This window comes from Telmatherina bonti (genome assembly GCF_933228915.1).
Source record: "Telmatherina bonti genome assembly, chromosome: 21".
In the NCBI taxonomy this organism is placed as follows: Eukaryota; Metazoa; Chordata; class Actinopteri; order Atheriniformes; family Telmatherinidae; genus Telmatherina; species Telmatherina bonti.
In genome coordinates, this window is record NC_136630.1 from 25,943,504 (window position 1) to 25,967,996 (window position 24,493).

Below are 24,493 nucleotides of genomic sequence, written 5' to 3' on the forward strand. Positions count from 1 at the left end.
GTCTGTGAAAAGTTATAAAGATTATTTAGCAAGTTCAGCGCTAGGTCACATTGTGAAGAGGAGGTGGAGTTACATCTCAAACTCTCCAGGCTTCAGTCAGCATGTTTAATGTTAAAGTTCATGACAGAAAAATGACTGAATGACCTGTTCAGAGGAGTTGCTCCTCTCAACCACAAGACATCTGCAGCAACGCCTCGTGTCTAAAGCGCAAATGTTTGGTCCGCATACGCATTTGGAGAAAGTAAAGGGAAAAAAGCGTATTTATACAAATACCTCATTCTGACTGTCAAGCACGGTGCTGATAATTTGGACGTTTCGCAGCCACAGGATCTGGTCAAAGTCATCTATCTGAAAGCAAAATACAGCAGCAAATTTACATAAAATTACTAAAAAAAGAAAAGTTATAGTTTAACCCGAATGAAATATTGTGGTCGACATTAAAACCGTGTTAGAATTCTTCCTTTTATTATGTTTAGTTTTGAACCTGCTGTTGTTCTGGATCGTCCCGAGGCTGAGAAACTACACTTCACAGCTTTTCGGTTCCAGCCGAGGGTGTCACATCACAGCTGTATTATGCTTTGAAACCAAATATCAACACACTGAATGCTTGAATGCACACTGACACATTCATCAGAGAAATGCAAGAAGACCCTAACAGAAGAAGAAGTGACGAGAAGAAAGAGAGAAGGAGAGAAAGATAGGGAGAGAGAGAGAGAGAGATCAGCAGTGTGCAGACAGGGCAAGCGGGGTATGTCCACCCAAGGAAGAAAAGAATAAATCATTCCACTTTAGTTATATATATATATATATATATATATATATATATAGAGAGAGAGAGAGAGAGAGAGAGAGAGAGATAGATAGATAGATAGATAGATAGATAGATAGATAGAGATATATATATAAATATATATATAGATTGCTTATTTATTTTCTTCATAAAATTCTACATCTGAAGGAAACTGTTCTTTCATCTCATGACTACGTTTGCAGCGACACAATTTCAGGCTTGAATTTGTTAAGAAGTGGAGAAAAAGAGTCGATGCAAGTTTAATAAACCCAGAAAATGGAAAATCTAAACAAGAAAACGATGAGAGCACCACCTTTAGTAGCATTTATTTCCCCATTCAGGACTTCGTCATCTACCTGCTGGCTGCCTCAGACGTTGTTATCGGCCGTCAGAGTGGTCGTGATGACAGGTCCAAAGCTGACATCCTTCTGTTTGCTGCCGACATCCTTCCCAAACACTGCTGCTTCCATCGCCTCAGTGCCGCTGGGCCCGTCCTGCTCAGCCCGTTTAAAGATGCTGTTGTGATGAGGAACGGTGTGGTCCTGAAAAATGACGCGCAGCTGAAGCCTGGCGATGTAATCGGATTGGGACAGCACTATATGTTCCTTTTTAAAGACCCTTTAGCTGCCACACACGAGGTAATACACTGCTTCTTTTCAAAGTTTTGTTCATTTTTTAAGTGCAAATTCAAGAATCTAACATTTTTTCTTACAGGAAGCTAACAGCGTTCCTCCTGAGCCCAGTTTGTTTGCTGCTCCATGGATCCTGACTGACAGCCCTTCTGCAGCTCCAACAAGCCTCAGCACAGATGAGATTCTCTGCAATAGCTGCGCTTCAACGTGCACCGACTTCCACAGCTCAAAGTCTCCTGAAGACCACAGCTTGACTCTGAACTTTGAGGCTGGGGACGAAGAGCACATCGTCAAGGAGATTGTTGCCATGGGAGGTGGAAGCAGTTTCCTCGACAGACCACCGCTGACAGTTTCCTTTCTGTTGTGCATGTGTGTCCAGTATTCATCAGCTTGTCTTCAGACCTCAGACCTTCGCAGGCTCCTGCTGCTCATTGCAAGCGGGTTTCAGACTGCCATATGGGTGAGTTATCGCCAGTATTATACTGTAGCATGGTTCTTACTATACTATAAGAGTAAATCACTTATCATCACTTATCTTGTTTTTTAGATTCAGTCAACTTTTCACTTTTCACAAGTGAAGTTTCACATTCATCCACACGAACAGTTGTACTAAATTATCTATATTTTATGATTTTCAAATCCAATCTAACTTCATTAATGGAGCGTTTTTCTTGCCAAAGGCATTGTATGCATAAATATGAGCACAACTGTATATATATGTATATATATATATATATACATATATATACAGTTGTGCTCATATTTATTCATACCCTTTCATTAAAGAAGGAAAAAAAACAGCTGCCTGTAAAATAAGCTGAAATTGACTAAAGTAATAATAAATAAAATTTTTATGAAAATCATGACATTATTTTCTAATTCTGGTTCAATGGAAATATTTTTTAAAAAAAGCAAACAAATAACATAATTTATTACATATTACATCACTCATAAAGTAATATTTAGTTGAACAATCCTTTAATGTTTCCGCTCCAGTCAGGTGTTTTCTGTTCCTCTCAGTCAGACTTCTGCACCTGTTGACAGGTATTTTGTCCCATTGTTCAACAGAAAAGTGCTCTAATTTGTCCAGGGCCAGTTTTTTTTTTTTATTATTTCTTTCTTCAACTCAATTAAATGAAAAACAGTGTCTTATATTACTAAATTATAATTTTGCAAATTTTTAGTTATTGTTCCTTTTTTTAAGTCTCCAGTTATTTGAGTGACTGTTGTAAATTCAGCCTTTTCTTCAATGAAAGGGGATGAATACATATGAGCACAACTGTAGTTTTAAATTATGTTTACACGTCATGTTTGATGACTTTGCACAGAAAAGTCATGTTGAGTTTGGCTAAACTAAATAAAAAAGTCAACCTGAATTGATCATGTAAGAAACTGTTAATAGCTGCAGACAAGCATTAGGGGCACTTCTCAGGAATGTGAGGTAGCCTATAAGGTATCCATGATCGGCATCTTACGGGAGCTTACCTTTTCCATTAAAGCGACCATATATAAGTTTCCAACGTTAAAACGGACATTTATTTTCTACATTCTTGTAGATATTGTTACCCTGCAGCATCCTGAAGGTGAGAAACTGAACTTTGATACTTTTTCATCCCAGGGAATCATTTAGTAGCCGTCTAATTTTGCCTCATGGCGCCTCGTAACTTGTCAGCAACTGGATATCCAAACACACTGGCCGTCTTGGACACACACCAAGAAACCCAAGAAGACATTTGGAGACGAAGAGGGAAAGAAAAAGAGAAAGTGAAAAGCAAGAGAAAACAATGAGTCAACATCACACAGACTTTTACAGATTGTAGAGAGCTCAGAGAAGAGACAGGATGAATTTGCCACTGTTAGATGGCACTGTAGTGTGAAAATCTACAAAGGTTCAGTAATGTTGCTTTAAATATGAGGTATCTTTGACCTAAAAGCAGGAAGTCTAGATTCAACCCGGTGATACCAGGAAAGGTCCAGCCTGCTCCGTTCTCTGGTTATAAAGCTGGAACACGAAGCAGCTACTTATCCTGCATGTGTTGTACTTTAGAACTGAAATGTCTGAACTCTGACTCACATGTATTGTTTTTTTACCTTTGTGTGTTTGTTATGTAGAACATGTGAAAAGTACCATGGCTCTATCCAGGTTTTAGTTTTTGCCCCGCAAAACAAAATCTTTTCGTCAGTAATGCAGTTTCCTGAAACTAAGGAAAAATTTAGCTAAATGTTAATTTAGCACTTTTTATCCACCTAATTAAGTTCAATTAATAAGGTGACGGTAAATTTAAATTTGGTGAAGGATTGTTTAAATCGGGAAAATAATTAAGTTTACTTATGTTCAGAGCCCAACAGGTGACATCAGTAGAAAATATACTGATCCATTTTTATTTTATTTTATTTTTATTTTATTTTCATGAGATGGATTACAATGATCTAACTGAACCTATTGGGTAAATCTATGTAAATAGTTTGTTACAAAACAAGCAGAGACCGAACACCAGGTGTACTGTTTGGTTGGAGCTTCACCGCAGTTTTCTAAAAACTACATATCTTTTCATTTCTGTTGCTTCTATTGATCCTCTGGTGATAAATGACCAATTTCATGCTGCAAATGATGAAACTTGTCTTGTAAAAAAAAGTTTTTTCAATTAATCAATCTTTATCATGTAAAAGACAAGTCTGGATGATAGATGTCATGGTTTTAACACAGTTATAGAGTAAAAATGTCCTCCCTCTTGCAGGAGCACACTAAGGAGCTCGCTGCAGTTCAGCCTGAAGTGTAAGCACTTTTCTGTTTTCCTTCTATCTCCAAATACATGGCTTTTGATAAGTTAATTTATCAATTAATTTCCCACCTTGAAGTCTCAGTGGTAAAGATTCAAATCCTGAAGACCTGCAGCCTGTCAGTCTACATGACCTGATCTCAGGACTGCGCCCCCTGGTGGTGTGGATGTCCAACAGTCTGGAGCTGCTGCAATTCATCCATCACCAACTGCCTCTCGTCCTGGACTGGAGGAACCAGAAGGAGCAGGGACAGGAAGAGGAAGGACGATGGGAGGAAGAGCAGAGCAGGGAAAACTTGGGTTGGTGGTATTGATTATAGAGATTATGTAATTTTATATACACTATCGGACAAAGGTTTGGACACACTTTCCTGTTGGATTTAATGGGAAAGTGCGTCCAAACTTTTGACTGGTAGTGTACTCTACTTAGCACTTATTAAGTTATAATCTCAAGAAGACAAATGGCATTTATGTTCATTTTAATCAAAGTAATGCTGTATCGTTTTTCAAATAATCATGTCCATAAAGCTATAATAAACTCTCACCAAACGTAGAAACTTTTAAATCCAGGTTAAAAACATTTCTTTCCTTATGCATCTACGCATGAAATCAGCACAGCAACTTTTTATTAACTCTACTTTTAATTATTTTAATATAATTGATGATTTTATTGTGATCTTGCTATTTGCGTTTTCTTTCATGCTTTTTTTTACACCATCTGTAATGCTTTTAATGCTTCACGTGAAGCACTTTTACATGGACAGTGCTATACAGATAAACTCGCCTTGCCTTGTTAATATGTATGATAGGGCATCATATGGGTTGATTCATCAGTCAGATGCTGTAATATTACAGATAATCATGTCGGTTAATTTGTGATAATGCTTCTGCAGTGTTGCTGGAGCTTCATCTGTCCTGCATCCGCTCAGCCAGTGAGGAGACGGTGGCCGTCCTGGAGGAAGTCACCATGCTGGCTTTTCAGCAGTGCGTCTATTACATCACCAAGGTAACAGTGGCGTATCTACAAAATTTTTACTAGGTGGCCTAGATAAGACAAAAGTTAGTGATATTAGTAATAATTGGGATTAGAGGGTTGGTTGGGTGAGAATGATGTTAAACTGTGGTGTTTGAGTTGCGTATTTTATGTTAGAAAAGTGCTTCACAAATAAAGTTTGAATTGAAATTAATTTGATGAGTGGCCAATCAGCTGATACCATTGATTGCAGCAGGATAATTGTTAACTTTGGTTATTATCTGTGTGAAATAAATGTCTGAAAACCTTTAAATAACAACTTCCAGCCTTTCCGATGTCTCAAATAAAAGAGTTGAAAGAATTTTGTACAAGAACAAATAAAACATTCTTCAAGTTGCAGAATGAACACAAAGAAAGAACAATGAACACAAGTTCACGTTCTGGATATTTGAATATTTCCTCCAAATAATTCACACTACAAAATCTTTTACAAATCAATGTAAAGTCAACGTTAATGTTCACATTAGTGAGGAAATTCCATCCACCAATTTTGCTGGTTTTATTTTTTATTCAGACAAAGGTTGCTTTTTTTTTTTAAAATATTTGCATCTGACAGATATAAAATTGACCAATCAGAGAAGGCATGTTGACTGATAAATCACCGATTCTGAGCTATGCAGGTGTTACTTTCGCTGCTATTTCATTCAAACTTTGTGTCATCAAGGCCGAACGTCTTTATTATTTCTTCTCAGCTTCCTAAATAAAGCAATTAGCTACTAAAGCAGATCCTCCAACTGTCCCACCGACGTCCCAAAGTTTGTCCTGAAGCAGCTGCGGTCCAGCTTTCGTTTCTGGACTAAAAAGTTAAACTATCCAAGTCCTCCTCTCTTTAGAATAGCACGAACCCGGTGCCTCTGTTTGTTTTATTTTGCAGCATCAGCAATATAAACGTCACTGCTTAATGTGGAATCCTTGTTTGGTTTTGCTACTCTGAGAGTTTGTCTTACAATCTTTGTAATTTATGTCACATTTGGTGTGCATAGACAAAAACGTAATTATTTCTTCTCTGAATTATTTGCAATTCCATGTCGTTTTTTTCACATCGGCCTCAGTGTGTAAAGGCCTCTTGTGTGAGAAACACTGATTCATATCGCAAGACAATATTCAACTCAACTTCATTTATAGAGCACCTAATTAAATGCATAGGAGAAACAAAATTTACAGAGCAAAAGAAGACCACAAAGCACACAACAATTTTTAAAGATTAAACTAATAGAAATAAATATTCTATAGTAATATAAAGAAAGGAGCGATCTCCATGTTGGTGAAATTGACAAGAAACCAATCAGAACAGAGATGACCAATGAAATTTAAGTCCTCCCACCTTAAAATCACCTCTGCAAAGTAAAATATTTTTGCATTTCTTCATGAGTTATTTATTTAGCAGCTATAGAATCTGATGGTTTCCCAACTACCGATTACGTTAACGATTTGGCTTGAGAACTGGCTAACTCAGCCTAGCACCACACAAAAACCCTGTAACTGCTCCATCTGCTCCAATCACTGATGATTAAGATGTGCAGTTTAAGACAAGAAAATAATCAGGCAGACAGAGAATAAAGAGTCTAGTTAGCCACTCTGACAGCTTTCTAACAGACCGAGCAGTCACTGCCAGACCACACTGGGGGCTTTGTAGCAAGCAAGAGAGACCGGACACCAAGGGCCTTTGTTCAGATATGTGTGAGAGTAGTTGGAGTATGAATACTATTCACCTTTCAATGCTACCTCTTCTATTTTTAGCTGGATTCAGAAGTTTGGCACTAAAATGAAAGATTTGTTGCCCTTTACAGGGGATATAATATGTCCTTTTTTTGCAAGCTGAGAAATTTTTCTGGGGTTTCAGTGGATTTTCTGTGACATGCTTTCAGTCAAAATACCACAGAGACACTACAACACTCCTCATTTAAACCATGGATTTACAACTCTGTTTACATCGGTTGTTATGGGGGGAGGGAGTGACCCATTAAACTCCACTCCACCTCTAGGGTCTGCCGGTTTTAGGGTTAGAGTTAGATAATAGCCAATAACCTAAAAAAACAGAGCAGACAATATCACACTAGCACACACAGCAAACTGAGCTCAGAGTAGCACACGCCAGATCAGTGCACACATTAGTCTGCAGCGCAGCCTCACATAGTCAGTACCAATTCTTATTTCAGAAAGTAAAAGTCCTGCCATGTTTTTGGATCTACCTGTACATTTAGAACAGGTGTTTTCACTAACAGGCTCGTTTACCTGGCAAATAAACTCTGCTCATTAAATTCAGCTCGTTAGGTGAGTGGTCGGAACAGCTGCCGGACAGGACTTTTACTTTCTGGACCAGGAAATGCCACCTCTGTTCACAGCAGAAATAAACATGTTTACAGCCTGGTACAAAGATCAAATTTTGGTTTATCAGGTCAGGTTCATGACAACTGTGGGGGCAGTAAAAAAATTTTCTAACTCCACAGTTTAGAAGTAATTCTATATGTAAATTCAGCATATTTAGGGGCGTGTCCTTTTGATTGACAGGTACCCAATCTCCTGCTTCAAGCCAGAAGAATGTAGAACAACTGCGGTTTTTAGCCGCTTTAGCCTGCTTACCTCCATTAGCTGGTTAGCTCCTGTTATCTCCAGGTTAGCTCAGTTAGCTCTTAGCTACAGACAGCGCAGAGTTTGCTCAATGTCAATCATCCACCATGATGCTCATAGCCCCCCCTCTCAGCTCCACCTCTTTGCCCATCTTTGTATTTTCCGGGCGAGACAACACGCATGTCCCTGCCAAGATGGCGACGGTAGGAACCGCCTACTGAGCTTCAATTCAGCTCTTCGAAACTTATGGGTGACGTCAGGGAGGTTCCGTCCATCTTTTTATATAAAGTCTATAAACAATCCTTTTTTTTTATTGTGCAGTTTTCCTGTAACCTCCTCTCTGTTTCCTCTTCTTGCTTATAGCAGGAAGCTGCATCCACTGATGGACAATGTCTGTATGAATCTTTTCTGATTGGTTCATCCTGGTGTCAGTTCAGGAAACACCAAACAGGCAGCAGATCAGCGTGTTTAATGGGCCAGTGGTCAGGAAAGAAAGTTCTATACTGACTATTTAGATGAATGGATTACTCAGGCACAGAGACCACAGCTGAGGGGGTGGTGTTTAAAAAATTGATTGGACCGGCCCAGTGTTACTTGGATCGCTGATCAATTGAGTTTATGAAGCATTCATACAAATAAATACCATGTGTCAACCCACCAGGAGTACAATAACATACTGTTAGTTAACCCAAGATCAAGGCCGGATTACCCAATGGGCATTATGGGCATGGACACAGGGGCCCATTCCCATTTGAGGCCATGTGGGGCCCACATAGGGCATACACCAGCAGTTTAGACATGAAACAGAATGTATAATGTATGCCCTGCGATGGACTGGTGAGCTGTTCAGGGTGTACACTGCCTGCTGCCCCAAACCAGCTGGGATAGGCTCCAGCTTCCCCGCAACCCTGAATTGGATTTAGCGGTTCAGAAAATGAATGAATGAATAAATGTACATGAAAGCCAGATAGTTACACCACAGTGTCTTGTGTATTGCTATTGGTACCACTGGCTGAGAGATGTTAATAATGTCGTTTCACAGTGTATCATTCACAGTTTAACAATGTTATGGTGTGGAACGGGGCCCCCGTAACACTCTGGGCCCAGGGCCTTGTACATTTTTAATCCGCCCCTGCCCAAGATAACATATTTTAATAATTCTTCAGTGACATTTTAGCATCACAAACCATGAACGTCATTGTTAGTCCACTTATCTGTGTTTTGGTGAAGTTAATGATTGTTACTAAGTTTTTCCAGTTTTTTGAGCTGATTCTTCTGACTTCAGACACAGGGTACTGAAAGATAAGACAACCCAAAGCAGCTGCTACTCAATCAGTAAAAGATGCACTGAATCACATGATTTTATGCAATGCCCTTTGTAATAGACTCAGATGAAAGACTCAGCAGTACCTCTGAGGTTTTCCAGCTTCTTTATGTTCAGGCTTTTAGGCCCAGCAGCTTTCCCTATTCCTCTTTACCACTGAACACCATGCCCCAACATTTTAGGGTTTTCCACTGAAAACAATAACTGCAAAAGGAAATCAGGGTCAGAACTGAACAAGGTTTTCCATGATGTTTTTCCTTACTTTGAAATATAACTATGAACTATACAGATAGATTATATTTCAGTCACCTTCCATAGCTGAATATATGAAAACTAAATATGTAGATTCTTATTTCAAGTACCAAAAAAGAAGTGTTGCTAATTAAGTTCCTTTCTTTATATGGATCCAAAAAATTAGATGAATGATATACAATTTTATTAAAAGGCAAGGGACTGTTTTGAACTGCAGAAGATTAATAAATTAACTGAGGTGCAGAAGACATGTCTCATTGTTTCAGAAACATTTTAATTATGTGGGTAGTGCAAAGGTCCTAAGAGCTTGTTTGTCAAATCTGATACATTTGGCCTTTTAGAGAATAATTTAACGTGTTAGCCATGCTAGCTAGCTTTACAATTGTTTTCCACATTTGACATTTTTACACAAATCGGACTCTAGATGCAGAAAGTTGGATACATGCTCACTAGCCCCAAATCTCAAAATCCAACATGGCCACCTACAATTTATGATATCTGCAAAAACAAACTGCTTATTTGCACTTCAGTCAACTTTTCTAACATTAAATCAGAGAAAACAGATGCAGAGGAGCAGTCCAGCTTCTAACGTGTAGCTAGTGTTTGTAATTGCAAATATTAATAGATAATACCAATTTATAGCTAATAGTCAATTGTTGCTAATAATGGTTAGCTTGCTCAGTAAGAAAATGTTGCTGGTTTTCTGAAATGAAAACAAAACTTGCTCAACTCAGATGCAATGCAATTCCCAGCACTGAGTTCCTGCTTCAGTAGCATATATAACACATTGTTTATGCTAAGCTAGTTAGGCTAATGTCCTCTTTCTCCTAGCTCCATACCCACCAACGAGAAGACGTGTTGTATTTCTTTCTATAGAGTTTGTGTTGTACTCTAGATTTCACAGTATTCATTGAAAGGAGAAAACTAATATTTCATTGTGGCCACAGTATCCAGTTATGTGCATTTTCACCAAAGTAGCACCACACCCATGGCCGTGTGCCCAGGAAAGTCTCAGACAAGTTTCCAGCTGAACTGCGTGGGCGTGCGTCAAAATGCAGAGGAGATGGGCCTATTGCACTTCAAACACTGACATTAACATAGTCTTTCAACATTTCTTCCACTTAGGTTAGTAGCTGAACACAAAATAACATCTGATAGATGAGAGGTAATATACAACAGACAAACTTATTCCCATGATGCTGGAAGCTACAAATCTGCAGTGGCCATTCAAAGAGAACTGGGCCATGACATGTCAAGTATTGAGACAGCATTAGTGGTTTGCCTCAGTGGTAGCAGCAGCCAAGTCAAGGCTTCAAATGTGGTGCCAGTTGGATCTCATACAGCCTTGGAGCATGATGCGCCAGCTTTAAGTCCTCTTCTATATACTGTAGGTCTCTAGTGCATAAAGAAGCTGAATTTTTAAAGGTGAAACTACAGGAGTTCCTCTATTTTTTTGTGTCCTGATAGTTTGAAACAGCACATTTTTGCTCAGTTCAGGGGGATGTGGTTATCTAAGTACCTGCTTTTGGGTTGCATTAGCTTCTCTCAGCAAGTCAGCCTGACAAAATAAATGGATTCCAGATGTGGTTTGTCAGTAAATCCATAAATAATCAGGAAACGTGATGTTCGAGAAGCTGAACTCAGGAACTGTATTATTTATATTGATGTTCAGCTCATCCATTGGCTTATCTTTTATGGCTATTTATCATTGAAATTATGTGATTTAACCTTTTGAAAATCAATCTATAAATACATCTTCATGCATAACAACATTTATAATGTGATTTTTTTAGAACAGAAAAAAAGATGGAAGCTCTTGTCTGAATGTTCAGACAGTCTGTTTTTCAGTTTTAGTTTTCTTCCTTCGGACAAATCCTGCCCTGTTAATCCTCTTGCACCGTGTCATCCATCACGACTGTCACGTCACAAAAAGCTTAGATCCGTGAAGAATACGATGAAGCTGCAAGTGTCAATCAACAGAGTTACCTCAACCAAAAGCCCAGTTATATACTGGAGCAGCTACCCTGTAACCTCACTGCCAGGTTCACAGAGTTCACATGATTGTAGAGACTTTTGGCAACACCGAACGTCTCAAAGTCAGCTGGGATATCAAAGTACAGCATCAAGACAGACAGTTGAACTTAAACTCTTCCATCGTTGCACTTTTCTGACATAAATCATGTCAGAAATGGGGTCACATTCAGAGATATTTCATGCTTGTCTGTCGGATTTGAAACAAAAGGCGCCACTGGTGAGTTGCTACTCCAGCTGAAGGCATGTCTTGATGAAGAAAGGCACACTTTGACGAGTTTGTGGCAGACTGACTATTTATTTATCTGTAAGAGAAGAATGCACGAATACGCAGACACTGTTTTTTCTTTTTACTCCAGGCTGATATCCACCATGGATGCATGTGGTCATCCAGAATCCGGTGCTTGTGGAGAGAATGAATCCTTTCTGACTTGTTTCCTAAAGATTTGTCAGAGTAGTTGTTTGTTGTGTTATTCTCAGCCTACCATGGCTGCACTGTAAACAAAAGAAGTTGAGTGAACTTAAAGGAACATTGTGTAAGAATTATTCTCATCCAGCTTGGAAATTGTGTATCGCATTCAAGTGAATAATGCGTTCTCGCACCTATTGCAACAACAGTAGCTGCCACGTGTCAACACAGACATGACACATAGAGGCAGTCCTTGGTTAACAAACGAGTTTGTTCCTACGCTGCGGCGTAACCTGAAATTCTGTGTAAGTTGGATTTTTACCCTTAAATATCTCCTAAATACCTCCATAGTCACTAAATAACTATCTAAATCCCAGTATTGTACATTTTATTAATGGAAAAACAATGCAGAAAATTAAAATAGACATTTAAATTAAAATGAAATAAATTAACATGCATCGAGACATCGTCTCAGCCTCTGCGTCATGCATCGTAACAGCTTATACGGAACCTTGTAACTTTAAAATTTGCTGTATTTTTTTTTTATTCACATTTATTTAATGAGCATCGTGAAGTCAACACAACGTAAGTCGAGAACCATGTAACCCAAGGACCGCCTGTACTGTAAAATTTGGTTATATTCCCCTGGCATAACTGTACATTTACATTCGCAGCTAGATTTTTCTGACTAACTGAATGGCAACAAAAATAACCTCTTCACACCTAAAACCTGCTTTTCTTTGTATTTCTACTTTTATTTATGTATTATATAACATTACAAATTATACATAAAGGGTGCAGATGGAATTTTAAAACTGGGGGGAGGACCAAGCTTTTGGCAAATGATTTCAACTCACTAAGTTATTTTTTTTAAATTGGGTTTTAACCATAGACTGTGTATAAAAAAGATGGACATAGCCTTCGTGACGTCACCCGTAGGTTTCTGAAGAGCTGAAATGAAGTTCGGTGGGCGGTTCCAACCATCGCCAACTTTGCAGGGGCACGCATGTCGTCTCAACTGGAAAATACAAATATGGGCAAAGAGGTGGGGCTGAGAGGGGCGCTATGAGCGTCATGAAGCGGATGATTGACATCGAGCAAACTCTGAGCTGCCTGTCATTAAGAGCTTACCGAACTAACCGGGAAATAGCAGGAGGTACCCGACTAAAGGAGGTAAGCGGGCTAAAGCTAAGTCACATTGTTAACCGGCTAAAAACCGCGGTTGTTCTACGTTCTTCTTATTTGAAGCGGGAGATTGGGTACCTGTCAATCAAAAGGACACGCCCCTAAATATGCCAAATTTTGAGATTAAATTACTTTTAAACGGGTGAGTTAGAGTTGTCATGAAGGTAAACCTGACCTATTAAACCTAAAATGGATTTTTGAACCAGGCTGTAAACATGTTTATTTCTGCTGTAAAGTTGGTCTTTTTAACATGGGAGTCTATGGGGATTTGCTCTGTTTTGCAGCCCCTAGTGGATGAAGGGGGAACTGCAGTCTTATGCACTTCCGCATAGGCTTCACTTTTAACTGCCAGAGGACCCGTCCATCTTTCATATACTCTATGTCTATGGTTTTAACTAGTGTTCAAGCAGTTGGTTATGTAATAGTGTATGGGCCACTGGGTTGCTTCAAAGAACTTCTATTTTAAATCATGGATTAACAATGAGTTCTGTTTTCCTGCCTGCTGTGTGCCGACTTCCCTGTTCTAATGTCTAGAAACTCTTTTCATATGCAGCAGTTGTAACAGCCAGTTTTTCGCCCTCTGATTTCTCGTAAATGGAAAGTTTTTCTAGTTCTTTTTTTTTTTAGTTCCGCTTCTCTAAAGTGTTGCTCTAAAGTCACAACATGTACGTAAACAATGAAGAGATTTGCAGTATGCGTAAAGAGTTCCTGCCTCCTGCTGCTTTACCAGGTGAACTAAACACCTACATGAATATTCAGCTCCAACAAAACCTGTTAATTTTCGGGTCTTTCCATCTGGTATTTTTGGTCGTGAAGTGAAACATTTCTGTGACGGTTTAGTAATCGTTCTCTTCTGTTGCCTCCACTATCTGCAAACTCACAATAATTGACAAAAACCACTGTTAAACTTGCTCCTGCCAAACAAGCTTGGCCGGCTGAGAGGAGGTGAAGCTGCAGCTAGCTTCATGGTAAACTCCCTTCACTTTACCCAGCAGCAGCTAGCAGCAGCTAGTCTCATGATAAACTCCCTTTACTTTACCCATCTGCAGCTAGCTGCAGATAGCTTCATGGTAAACTCCCTTCTCTTAACCCAGCAGAAGCTAGCTGTAGATAGCGTTGGGGTAAACTCCCTTCATTTTACATAGCAGCGGTGAAGCAGACACAGGACTGTTGGGACTAGAAGAGCTGTGTGGTGTTTATTGTTAAAGCTTGCAGCAAGACAATCACTGCTAAAAAGGCCATTTCTCCCAACTAACATCCTCTGCTTCCAACACAGCTGACGTTTTGTGCTTCTCTCTCCTCTCTCTAGCACGACCATTCTTAAAGGTGCTACGCTGTTCTTCTATCACAGCGCCGTATACAACCTTGTATCTGCGTATTGACAAACTCTTGCAATCAGTTTTATCTGTAGAACCTGTTCAGTTACATTAAAGTTGGACTAAAAGCTGGTGGGAAGGCTTTATAAGCTGCTTTTACTATGACTGAAAGGCTGTGCTTACTGTGACTTTAAAAACTACTGAAACCTCGTAAACGTATATGTCTGTAACAAAGAAGCTGGTGTGTTAGCAGCCAGCGGTAACAAGCAACACTGTCTAACAAAACACAATGAAAAGAGTTAGTTGTATGCCAATTCAGGTAGTACAGTTTATTTACAGCAATTTCAGTGTCCCGTTTCAAATCTTTATTTCCTCTTGAGCACCTTCCACCTGGGCAAAGTTAGCGTCATGTTGATGCTCCGGTCACACTGCCTTTTAATTGTCCTATATTTCTTTCTTGGCGATGGTGAAAATGTTTCCTGCTGCATTTTTGTAAAAGAAAATTAAACAGATTTTCCAACATCCTTTGGTAATAAGCTTATCTCTGTCTTCTCCGTCGCCATCTCAATCACTGTGCGCTGGCTTGCAAGAAAACCACAATGATGCCATTTGTCCCTCACCCTTGGCGGTAGTTTCAAGATGGCAGACTGTCATGGCACTTCCTTTCCGACTTATTTGTCATATGTATAAACAAATCTAAAATTTTTTTGTTCATGAGAATGAGTGAGATTATTAGCGGAAGTTATACCACACTAGTTACTAACACATAGAAATGCAAACGTCCCTTAAAAAAAGTAAAGCAACCAGTTGAAAAGCATTTTTGAATAAGATACACAAAGAAATTGTGTTGTGTGAACCATCATTAAGAGTAAATCAAAACTGAATAATTGATTTGAACAAATTTCAAACCACTATTCAGAATTATGTTGAAGCAACTTGTGAACATAACATGACTCAGCATTTTTTAGACAACATGTAAATAAAAAATGCGTTTTCTTTTTAGCTCAGATTCAATAGTGATGTTAAAATTAAGATTCAACTTTGAGTTATTGTCTTAATTTAGGTTCTCAAAACACCAGAATCTCATAGTCGAGTTTACTCAACTTAAAGGTAGGTTGCCTTACTTTCTAAGTTTACCCAACTTCTTTTTTTTACAGTGTGCTGGGGCCTTGTAGTGAGTGGGAACTGATCCGCTCGGGGTGGATTCCTTCAGTGCTCTTCACTCAGCAGTTCTTGTTGCAGCACCATGCCAAGCCCACATTCAGAGCCATATTCAGCTTGTTAGGAATGTGGATCTATGGCTGGCACAGGCTTCAGATGCTTTGTGGGTGTAAGAGTAAGATCGGAGGGGATGGGGGATGTCTGAGTACAATTAGCCCCGGACAAAGATGTGGTTGTCCAGACTGCCTTGCTGAAGAACAGCAAGAAACTTCGGATGAAAGGGTGGAAATGTTAGAAAATCTGTCTTCCTTTACTGTATGTCTGCAACTGCTGGTTGTGCCAAACTAGTCATAAATCAGCAGTGGTGGAGTGTGGGAGAAAAGACATGCAGAGGTGAGATGGGTGGTCCGAAATCTGAGAAACGGGGTTACATGTTTCAGTTTATCCCAGTGATCAGAACATCCACCACACAATGTTAGCTTTTCCAACCTCAAATTAACCCACAGGAATTGTCAACAGTCTCCAGCTCGACATGGATAAATTAATCAGTCTAAGCTTGCCTTTCTGTCTGACCAGTTTCTTTACCCAGTCCTGCCGGGCCTCCTGGAATGCAACCCATTCAGGGAGAGTCCTGACCCGCAGGCGTCAGGCGACGGCGCTCGAGTCCTGGGAGGTGGAGAGGTCCTGGTCCCTGGAGAGATCCAGCAGGTTGTGGAGGTTCTGAACGAGAGCTGGACGCTGCTCTCGGACTGTCAAGTCCATCCAGAGATTTCCTCTCAGCTCATTGGCTATCTCTTCTACTTCATCAATGCTTCGCTCTTCAACTCGCTGATGGAGAGAGGTATCAGCATCACAGGCAGCATGGCACTCACAGTGGCTAGTTGATAATGTACGTCTAGAGTCCTCAAGTCTGGTCCTCGAGAATTACTATCCTGCTTTTTTGTATATGCTTTCTCCAACACACCTCAATCAAATGGCTCAATTCCCTCATCAGTCATTCAGCTCTTCACATGCCTGGCAACGAGACATTCGTTCAATTGATGTGTTGAAGAAGGGATACATCTAAACGTTGCAGGATTGTAGCTCTCGAGGTCTACATTTGGACACCCATAATGCATGTTAGCACCAGAAATGATGTTTAACTCTCACAATAAATGAACATGTGGTCACTGCGCTGTGATCAGTTGTAGGATGCTAACAGGTTAGCCATCAAAACTAGGACACTAGCCATCCAGTCCCAAGTTCAAAAACAGTTACTCTGCTCGAACTTTTTCTTGTAATAGTATTTAGAACATATACTGTGCACATGCAGTCACGTGAAATGTATCTACACCTTGTGTCAATACTAGGATTTCCCATATCAGGACGTAACTTTAAAAGATAACCAAGTCTTAAAAGTAGATACAGCTTCAGAAGAAAAAGTCTCCCTGTTATTGTTCATTAAACAAAAGCAGCAGCAGAAAGTGAAAGGTCCACCTTCATGGTAACTTCTGTAGGGATTGTGATGGTCAGTAACAAGCTACTGCTGATTAAAACCACTAATTAATTGATCATCAGCCCTATAAACAGAACTTTACTTAGTTTGCTTGCTGTGAAATGCTTCTAAAAACTGCCTTATCCTGAGATCAACATCCCAGACTCTCCCGGCCTCAGTTTGCATGTTAAATGTTCATGACATTTTATTTAAAAAAGACTGAACAAGCCTGGTTGGTGTGAAATGGTTGCAGGTAAAAACCTCTTCTTACTAAATGCAATGCAGTTTTATTTATAATGCACTTTAAAAACAACAACGTTGACCAAAGTGTCACATTGTAGGGGTTAAGACTAAAAACCGAATAAAAACATACAAGATTAAAATGTAAAATACTACAACTAAGTAGTAGTATTTCAATTAAAAAGCATGTTAGAAATAGCATGCTTTGCAAAGTTGCATTTAAGCTACATCTACTATCCTGCAACTTTTTTAAGCATTCCATCTCCAACACCCCTTAATGAAATGGCTCGATTCCCTCATCCATACGTCATTCAGCTCTTCAGTGGCCTGGTAACCAGACATCTATTTGATTGAAGGGATACATCTATAAGTTGCAGAATAGTAGATCTTGAGGACTGGACTTTGGCTCCCCTGATCTAACCAAACTACAAAACTATTGGAGCAAAACAAACCAGACTAAAGTGGAGAAGATCACATCAGCATATCCTTATACCAGTGTTTTTCAACCACTGTGCCGTGGCACACTAGTGTGCCTGAGAAATTGCCCAATTTCACCTCATTGGCATAAAAAGCAGCTCTGTGTTCATCCAAACAGGCCCCGGTGAAAGATAATAAAATTCCTTTTTCTTGTGTTTATCTGATTTCTATTTAAGATGCTTTGACTTGATGGACTTTATATTAATAATATGGACTATAAAAAAAAAAAAAAAATTTTGGTTTTTGGTGTGCCTTGTGATTTTTCAGTGAAAAAAAGGTGTGCCTTGTCTCAAAAAAGGTTGAAAAACACTGCCTTATACCAACTGTTAAGCACAGTGGTGAAGGGATGATGGTTTGGGCTCCTTATTGTCATTGAGGGGACCATAAACTTCTCTGTAACAAAGTATTTTAACTCTTTAAGCCCCAACCCATGAAAAAAATGGTAAGAAAATTCCAGTTTTAAGAGTATGGGGTCTTTATTAGGCTCTTTAAAAATATCTATCTATCTATCTATCTATCTATCTATCTATCTATCTATCTATCTATCTATCTATCTATCTATCTATCTATCTATCTATCATCCATCCATCCATCCATCCATCCGTCTCTATCGTCCATCCATCCATCCATCCATCCATCCATCCATCCATCTCTATCATCCATCCATCCATCCATCCATCCGTCTCTATCATCCATCCATCCATCCATCCATCCGTCTCTATCATCCATCCATCCATCCATCCATCTCTATCGTCCATCCATCCATCTCTATCATCCATCCATCCATCCATCCATCCGTCTCTATCATCCATCCATCCATCTATCCATCCATCCATCCATCCATCATTCATCTATAGATATACATATATATAGATAGATAGATCGATAGCTCTGATATGATATGATATGATATGATATGATATGATATGATATGATATGTGAAAACAACTACAGTGTAAGCTCTTCTAGTGGCACATATGACTTGTTGGGCTTTAGAAGGTTAAAATAAAATATTAAACCATTAGTGATCTCAGTGACCATTGGCTCAGGTGGTGAAGCGGCTTGTCTTGTGACCTAATGGTCGGCAGTTTGAGTCCTGCTTCAGCCCCAAGGGGGATTTTTCTCTGAGTATGGTCCCAAGCCCGTATAAAAGCAGAAGGTTGTGTCAGGCGTAAAACGTGTGCCAATTCGCCCGAGCCATAATTCACTGTGACAACTCCTTCAAACGGACAAGCTGAAAGGGAAACAACAGTCTGAGTTACAACATGGCTGAAACTGGATCATAGAAAAGGAGAAAAACCTCAAACTTATCTATGAAAGACAAGAAAAAGAAAAGAATCAAAATGCTGCTGCGTAAGGTGATTCTATGCATTTTAAGGAGCTGATTATGTCCTGATACATTCAATCTTTGTATAAGAAGGAGGAGATATTCTTTTCTTTTTAAGACTTTGCAGGCTCATCCATGCAAACCTGCTGCAGTACATGAAACCTGCATCAGATTCAGATTACTGTCGCCGTTTTTCTAGCCACTACCCATCTCAGCTCAGCTTTTTATGCAACAGAAAACTAGTTCACCAATAAAATATCCTGAATGGAGACCGATCAGATCACTGGAGTCCTTACTGGGATTCATTTTGAAGGGTCCTGTTACAGAATGTAAGTGTTAGTGGGAAACGTTGCAAAGTATTTTGGATATTTTAAGTCAGGAGTATATGTTTTGCTTCGTCAGCTTTTAGTTTAATTTTGGGGTTAAACTGCGCACCAACTCAGAGCACCACATGGATTTCATTATGGAGTTAAGTTCAGAGCCCCTGCTGCCATAAAGCCCAGTATCGTAGACAGAACCAGCTCACAGCTCTCCTCTCTGTAGTGCTTCTCAGTGTCATAAAGCAATAGAGGACATATGGTGTGTGTATGTGTGTGTTGTGGGGAGGGGAGGGTCTTAACATCCACCCAGCTCCAATAATGATGAACACACACCTTGTTTTGAAAAGGACTCTCTCCTGATGACTCGGTCTCTCCACAGGCTCAGAGCCCGGTTTCTACCAGTGGTCCAGAGGTGTGCGAGCCAGGGCCAATCTGGACCTCCTCCTGGACTGGGCCCATGCAGCTGGACTGGGAGAGCTGGCCTTGGAGCACACACACACTCTCTCGTCAGCTATCAATCTCCTGGCAACGCCTAGAAAAAATTTACTGCAGGTAAAAGAAAAAAGCACATCCCACATCCTGTAGCGTTATCCGACTATAAATCATTCATGAACTCATAACAAAAGCAGCATGTGGAGCCTGCTGGTGAAAAACTGATCCCCAGAAGAGTTCTGCTCAGTTTCCTTCTGAAATACGATTCAGTGAATGAGAACATCAGCTTCTCTTTTACATTACGACAGGAGCTAATGCTAATCTGAAGTCATCACCCCGTGCAGAAGCCCAAAGTGGTGCTTTATAGTTTCCATGCTCGATGTTGATCACAGGGTTAAGGTTAAACCTTTTCTCTCCTTCCTCGTCAAGCTGCTTTCACTGACACATAACCAGCGGTTTAACCAAAGTAACTAGTTCTCCTCCTAAAATGAGGCACATGCGGCCTTCCACACCTGATTCAAAGATGCAGCTGAGTATTTTGTAAGTCAGTATTTATGGAGAATAAAAAGCACTGAGGAAATATGAAGGATTGAAAGGTTTATTCAGTCTGCTAAAAAAAAAAAAAACCTTGGTGGCTGGGAAGTGCCAAACAAATTTAAATTAAAAAAAATACATTTTTAAAATTTGAAAACTAATTACATTTTGAAAACCAATTCACAATTTAAAAAACTCATTTTAATTTTAAAAAAAAAGTCTTTTAAATTATTTATGTTTCTAGAAACATTTTTATATTTTTAGGAAACAAATATGTATTTTAGAAAAAAAAATAAAATGAAGAAACAAATTTGAGGAAATAAATTTATATTTCAGGAAACATTTGTAAAAGACAATGTTAAACGACAATGTTAAATTGGTGTAAATCAGTCAAAAGGTGTAAATTCTGCTAAATTTGCCCCATAAAAAGCGCAAAACATTCAATTCTATTCTACAGTCATTTAGCCGACGCTTTCATCCAAAGTGACTTACCAAAACACTGATCCAAAAGGATTTCCATTAACTTTCAAAAGGATGAACTTCCACATGGGTCAGAGTGACAATAATGTTTAAAATAAGTTAAAATAAGTTAAAATAAGCGACTAGTTCTGATCATAGACTGTAGGTTCTGACTAACAGCCTGAAGAAAACCCAACGTGTGCAGACTGAGCTTCATCCATGATCGTTGAGCTGTTCTATAATACTTACCAGCTGTGTTGTCGTACAGAAGGTCATTTTTCCAAGTGGAAAACCGGATTATAGGTTTACAATAAAAAGACTGGCAGGGTTAGAACAAGGAGTGAACGAAAGACATTGGAAAGTCCAGAAGTAATTCCAGTAAAAGTTCCAGTCTGTGTCACAAACTGGGACTGGGAATAGTTAACACGCTGGGTCGGAGTGGTCGGGAGGAAACGTACCGGCTCAGTACGTCTAAGGTGTCCAGTTGATGTCTGAAGTCCTGGCGGTTTTCCATGTTTCCCTGCTCCAACACACCTGACTCAAATGAATGAGTCATTGTGCAGAACTTCATAGGCTGTTGGATCCAATGAATGCTAGTCAGGTGTGATGAAGTAGGGGAACACTGAAAATCTGCAAGACTGCGGCTTTTGAGGACCGAATTTGTCTGATTTAGTCTTAAAAAAGGAAACAGGAAACCAGTAAAGGGGAGTAAACCAGTAAAAGGGAGTAAACACATGACTGGATGAAGTTTAAATGTTCCTAACCCTTCAGGTAGGGATGGAAGCATCGATATTCTGGAGTTCATACTTCGATATCAACCAGTTACATGATTGGATTCGATCATTTCTTCAGTATTGATGAAGAATAAAAAAATTAAAAAAAAAAAAAAAAAAAGTATTGAGAAACACACATTTGTTTTTAGTTCTGAGTTGAAGGAAATAAAAGTGAGCAACACCGCAGTCCACCAGTCACATGATCATGGCAGCCAATCAAATGTCACACTGTCATGCTAATGCTGCAGCTCTTTGTGATGATGAAGTTTTCCATTTAATAGTTATTTATAATCTTATATTAATCTGTAATTTCATTATTTTATCCTTTTAAAAAGATTAATTTGGTCGTATTTGTGTTTAATTTACTCATCAGAATAATGGGATCTGGGATCAATAATGATGAAAAAGTAGCATAAACTAGTGGTATTGCATTGATAGGATAAACTTAAGTATTACCCATCCTTATTTTAAGGCACCTTTTAAAAAGAAAACTGAGGTACTGAAATGGTACTTCTTAAGAAAGTATCAGAAATATAAAATATTCTGTTTTCAATTTATGAAACCAGATCTTTCCAACAATGGCAGATCTAACCATAGACATAAATATCACCAGTAGCTTATTAGTTTATGTTTTTATGACCTTTTTGTTGTAAGAAATCCAGATTTTTTTTCTACTACAAAAATTTGAATATGCATTATGATTTATGATAATTGTAGTATATAAAAAAATGTGTTTATAATGAAACAATATGACCAATTTGGTCCCGAGGTAACCAGTGTGGCATTATGCTCCTTTCCTTTTCTATACATGTACAATATAGGTTATTTGTTGTTATAATAAAAGTAAAATTCAGATCAAGTTTCAAGTTTCAAACTGAAGCAGATATTGATCATAAAAAATACAAAATAAGCAGAAAGTTTACTTTTGGCCTTCAAAGGCACCTCAAAGGTTAACCCTTTATAGGACACTCAGTGAAATACCTTCAAATTAGAAATTTTAAACTAAAATTGTACTTCTTGTGTGTGCCAAGATCTCTATTCTGTTGTTACATTTAAAAAAAATTGTTTTCTGCTAAAGTTGAAAGTAAACAAAGTGATCAAATATGGTAACTTGGCCGTTAAAGGGTTAATGAGCCCAGCTGCAGTCAAAAATCCAGTCAGGATGACAAAGAAAGTCCTGAATGATACCTGATATATACTCAATACAAACAAAAAACACACGTTTTCTTGCATTCAATAAGACAAAATATTTAATATTTTCCACTGTTTCCTATTGTATTTCTACACTGGACAAGTGGTCTGATAGTGAGGCTGGCCGCGGTGCACACTCACTGCCACCCTGAGGCCAGCAGAGAGAAAAGCATGTTTACATAGACAACAACATAAAGGATCCTGTTTAACAGATGTGCTCTTTAATGCTGTCAAGTTTTCAGACATTATTATGTGTGTACACAGACATCTTGGGTGTCGTTGCGCTCCGAGTACCCTGCCTTGAGTCCCGCCCAGCTGAACCACCTTCTGAGTTTGTACAGCCCAGTTTCTCCCTGCAGACATACCTGGACTCCATCAGCGCACGATCGGGCAGCAGCACAGAAAACTGGTCCGAAGTCAACAAACCGCACCATTCCTAAAGACCAGTGTTTATCTGTTCTCTCTTCTAATGAAGTGTGATGCCTTCCTCTCCTCAGCGGACATCCTGGAGAGTTTCGACACCCATCATCCACTGGTGCTCCCTGATGAAGGTTACCAGCTTCAGCTGAGAAAAGCAGTGATGGACTCAGCTCTGAGGGAACAGCTGCACAAGCTCAAGGAGTTCATTACCAGCCTTTCTGACTCGCGCTTGAACCTTTCAGCTGAGCAGCAGGTACAAAATCAACGTTTATTCACCTCTTTTTCCTTCCCCAATATATTTAAAAAGCACAATAACCTTTTTAGATTGAACAGACAAATGTTAGTCATTGACATTGATGCAATTTTAAAAGTTTTTCAGACACTAAGTCATCCCTTAGACATCCGTTATAATCAGATAAAGTACATCAAACAATAACAGACAACCCATCCAGGCAGGTCTCAAGATGTTGGGGTGTCTAGCACTGTGCCCTCCCTCTGGCTCTCTAAGCAAGTCCAGCAGGACTTGCAGAGTTTAAAAATAAAGTCCATTAGGGGGCAACCTTGGTTCATTAATGAACTGAGCTGATGGAAACTTTTCCTGAATCCAACAGTAACAAAACTGACTTCAGCCAGAGGAGCCGTAGAAGGTGTAGGGTGACGCTACCTCAAGCTAAACCCTGCACAAACATCCACATGAAACTGGTTTTTACAGTCTCAGTGCTGATGCGACCATTAGCATGTGTCAGCATGTGTTAGCATGTGAGCTGTCTGAGATTCCTGGAAATGTAACTCATTTGTCACAGCGACGTGAAAAACTCGTGTCAGAATGAGGATTTAAATAAATCTTTTCTAAGCTGAAGTACTGAGTCAGAGACAGTCTGCCTCCAACTTCCTCCAACGGGTCCAAACAGCACACAGAAGATAATGAACTCTTTGTTTCCCTCCAGGCTAAGATCACCAAACTGCTTTCTAGCAGCTATTGGCAACTAGCTGATGAGGCCTCAGAGTATTTACTCACCAGACTGGAGTTGTTTGTCCTAAATAGGGACCAAGAAATGGACTTTGGGATAAAACATGGCTGGACTGAGGGGATATGCAGATTGTTGACCATTTTAGGACGAAAAAAGACAATTTGAGGCATGGGTGGGCTGGATCCTGATGCGATTGGATCCCCAAGATATTGTTTACTTAGTTGTTCATATATTTTTATATTAAGAGGATAGGATTTATCCTTGTTATACCGTAAAGAGAAACGTCACATCGTGTCCCGGATGTAAAAGTTGTGCAGTGTTGGTTTCTCAGCCTCGGGATGCTGCTGTGTTGCAGCAGCTCTAGAAATGGATGTGATAGATGTCACTGTGT

General features: G+C 39.3%; 1 protein-coding gene across 1 annotated transcript in view; it reads left to right on the forward strand.

The window, feature by feature from the left end:
- Positions 1-24,493, forward strand: part of radil2b (Ras association and DIL domains 2b) — a gene marked incomplete at its 5' end in the record, with an annotated part of 48,754 nt that overhangs the window by 15,604 nt on the left and 8,657 nt on the right. The window contains 9 exon segments of the mRNA XM_079260631.1: positions 1,132-1,428; positions 1,505-1,882; positions 4,161-4,198; positions 4,282-4,502; positions 5,096-5,208; positions 16,061-16,325; positions 19,702-19,874; positions 22,976-23,120; positions 23,209-23,384. Coding sequence (XP_079116757.1) covers positions 1,132-1,428; positions 1,505-1,882; positions 4,161-4,198; positions 4,282-4,502; positions 5,096-5,208; positions 16,061-16,325; positions 19,702-19,874; positions 22,976-23,120; positions 23,209-23,384 — 1,806 coding nt within the window.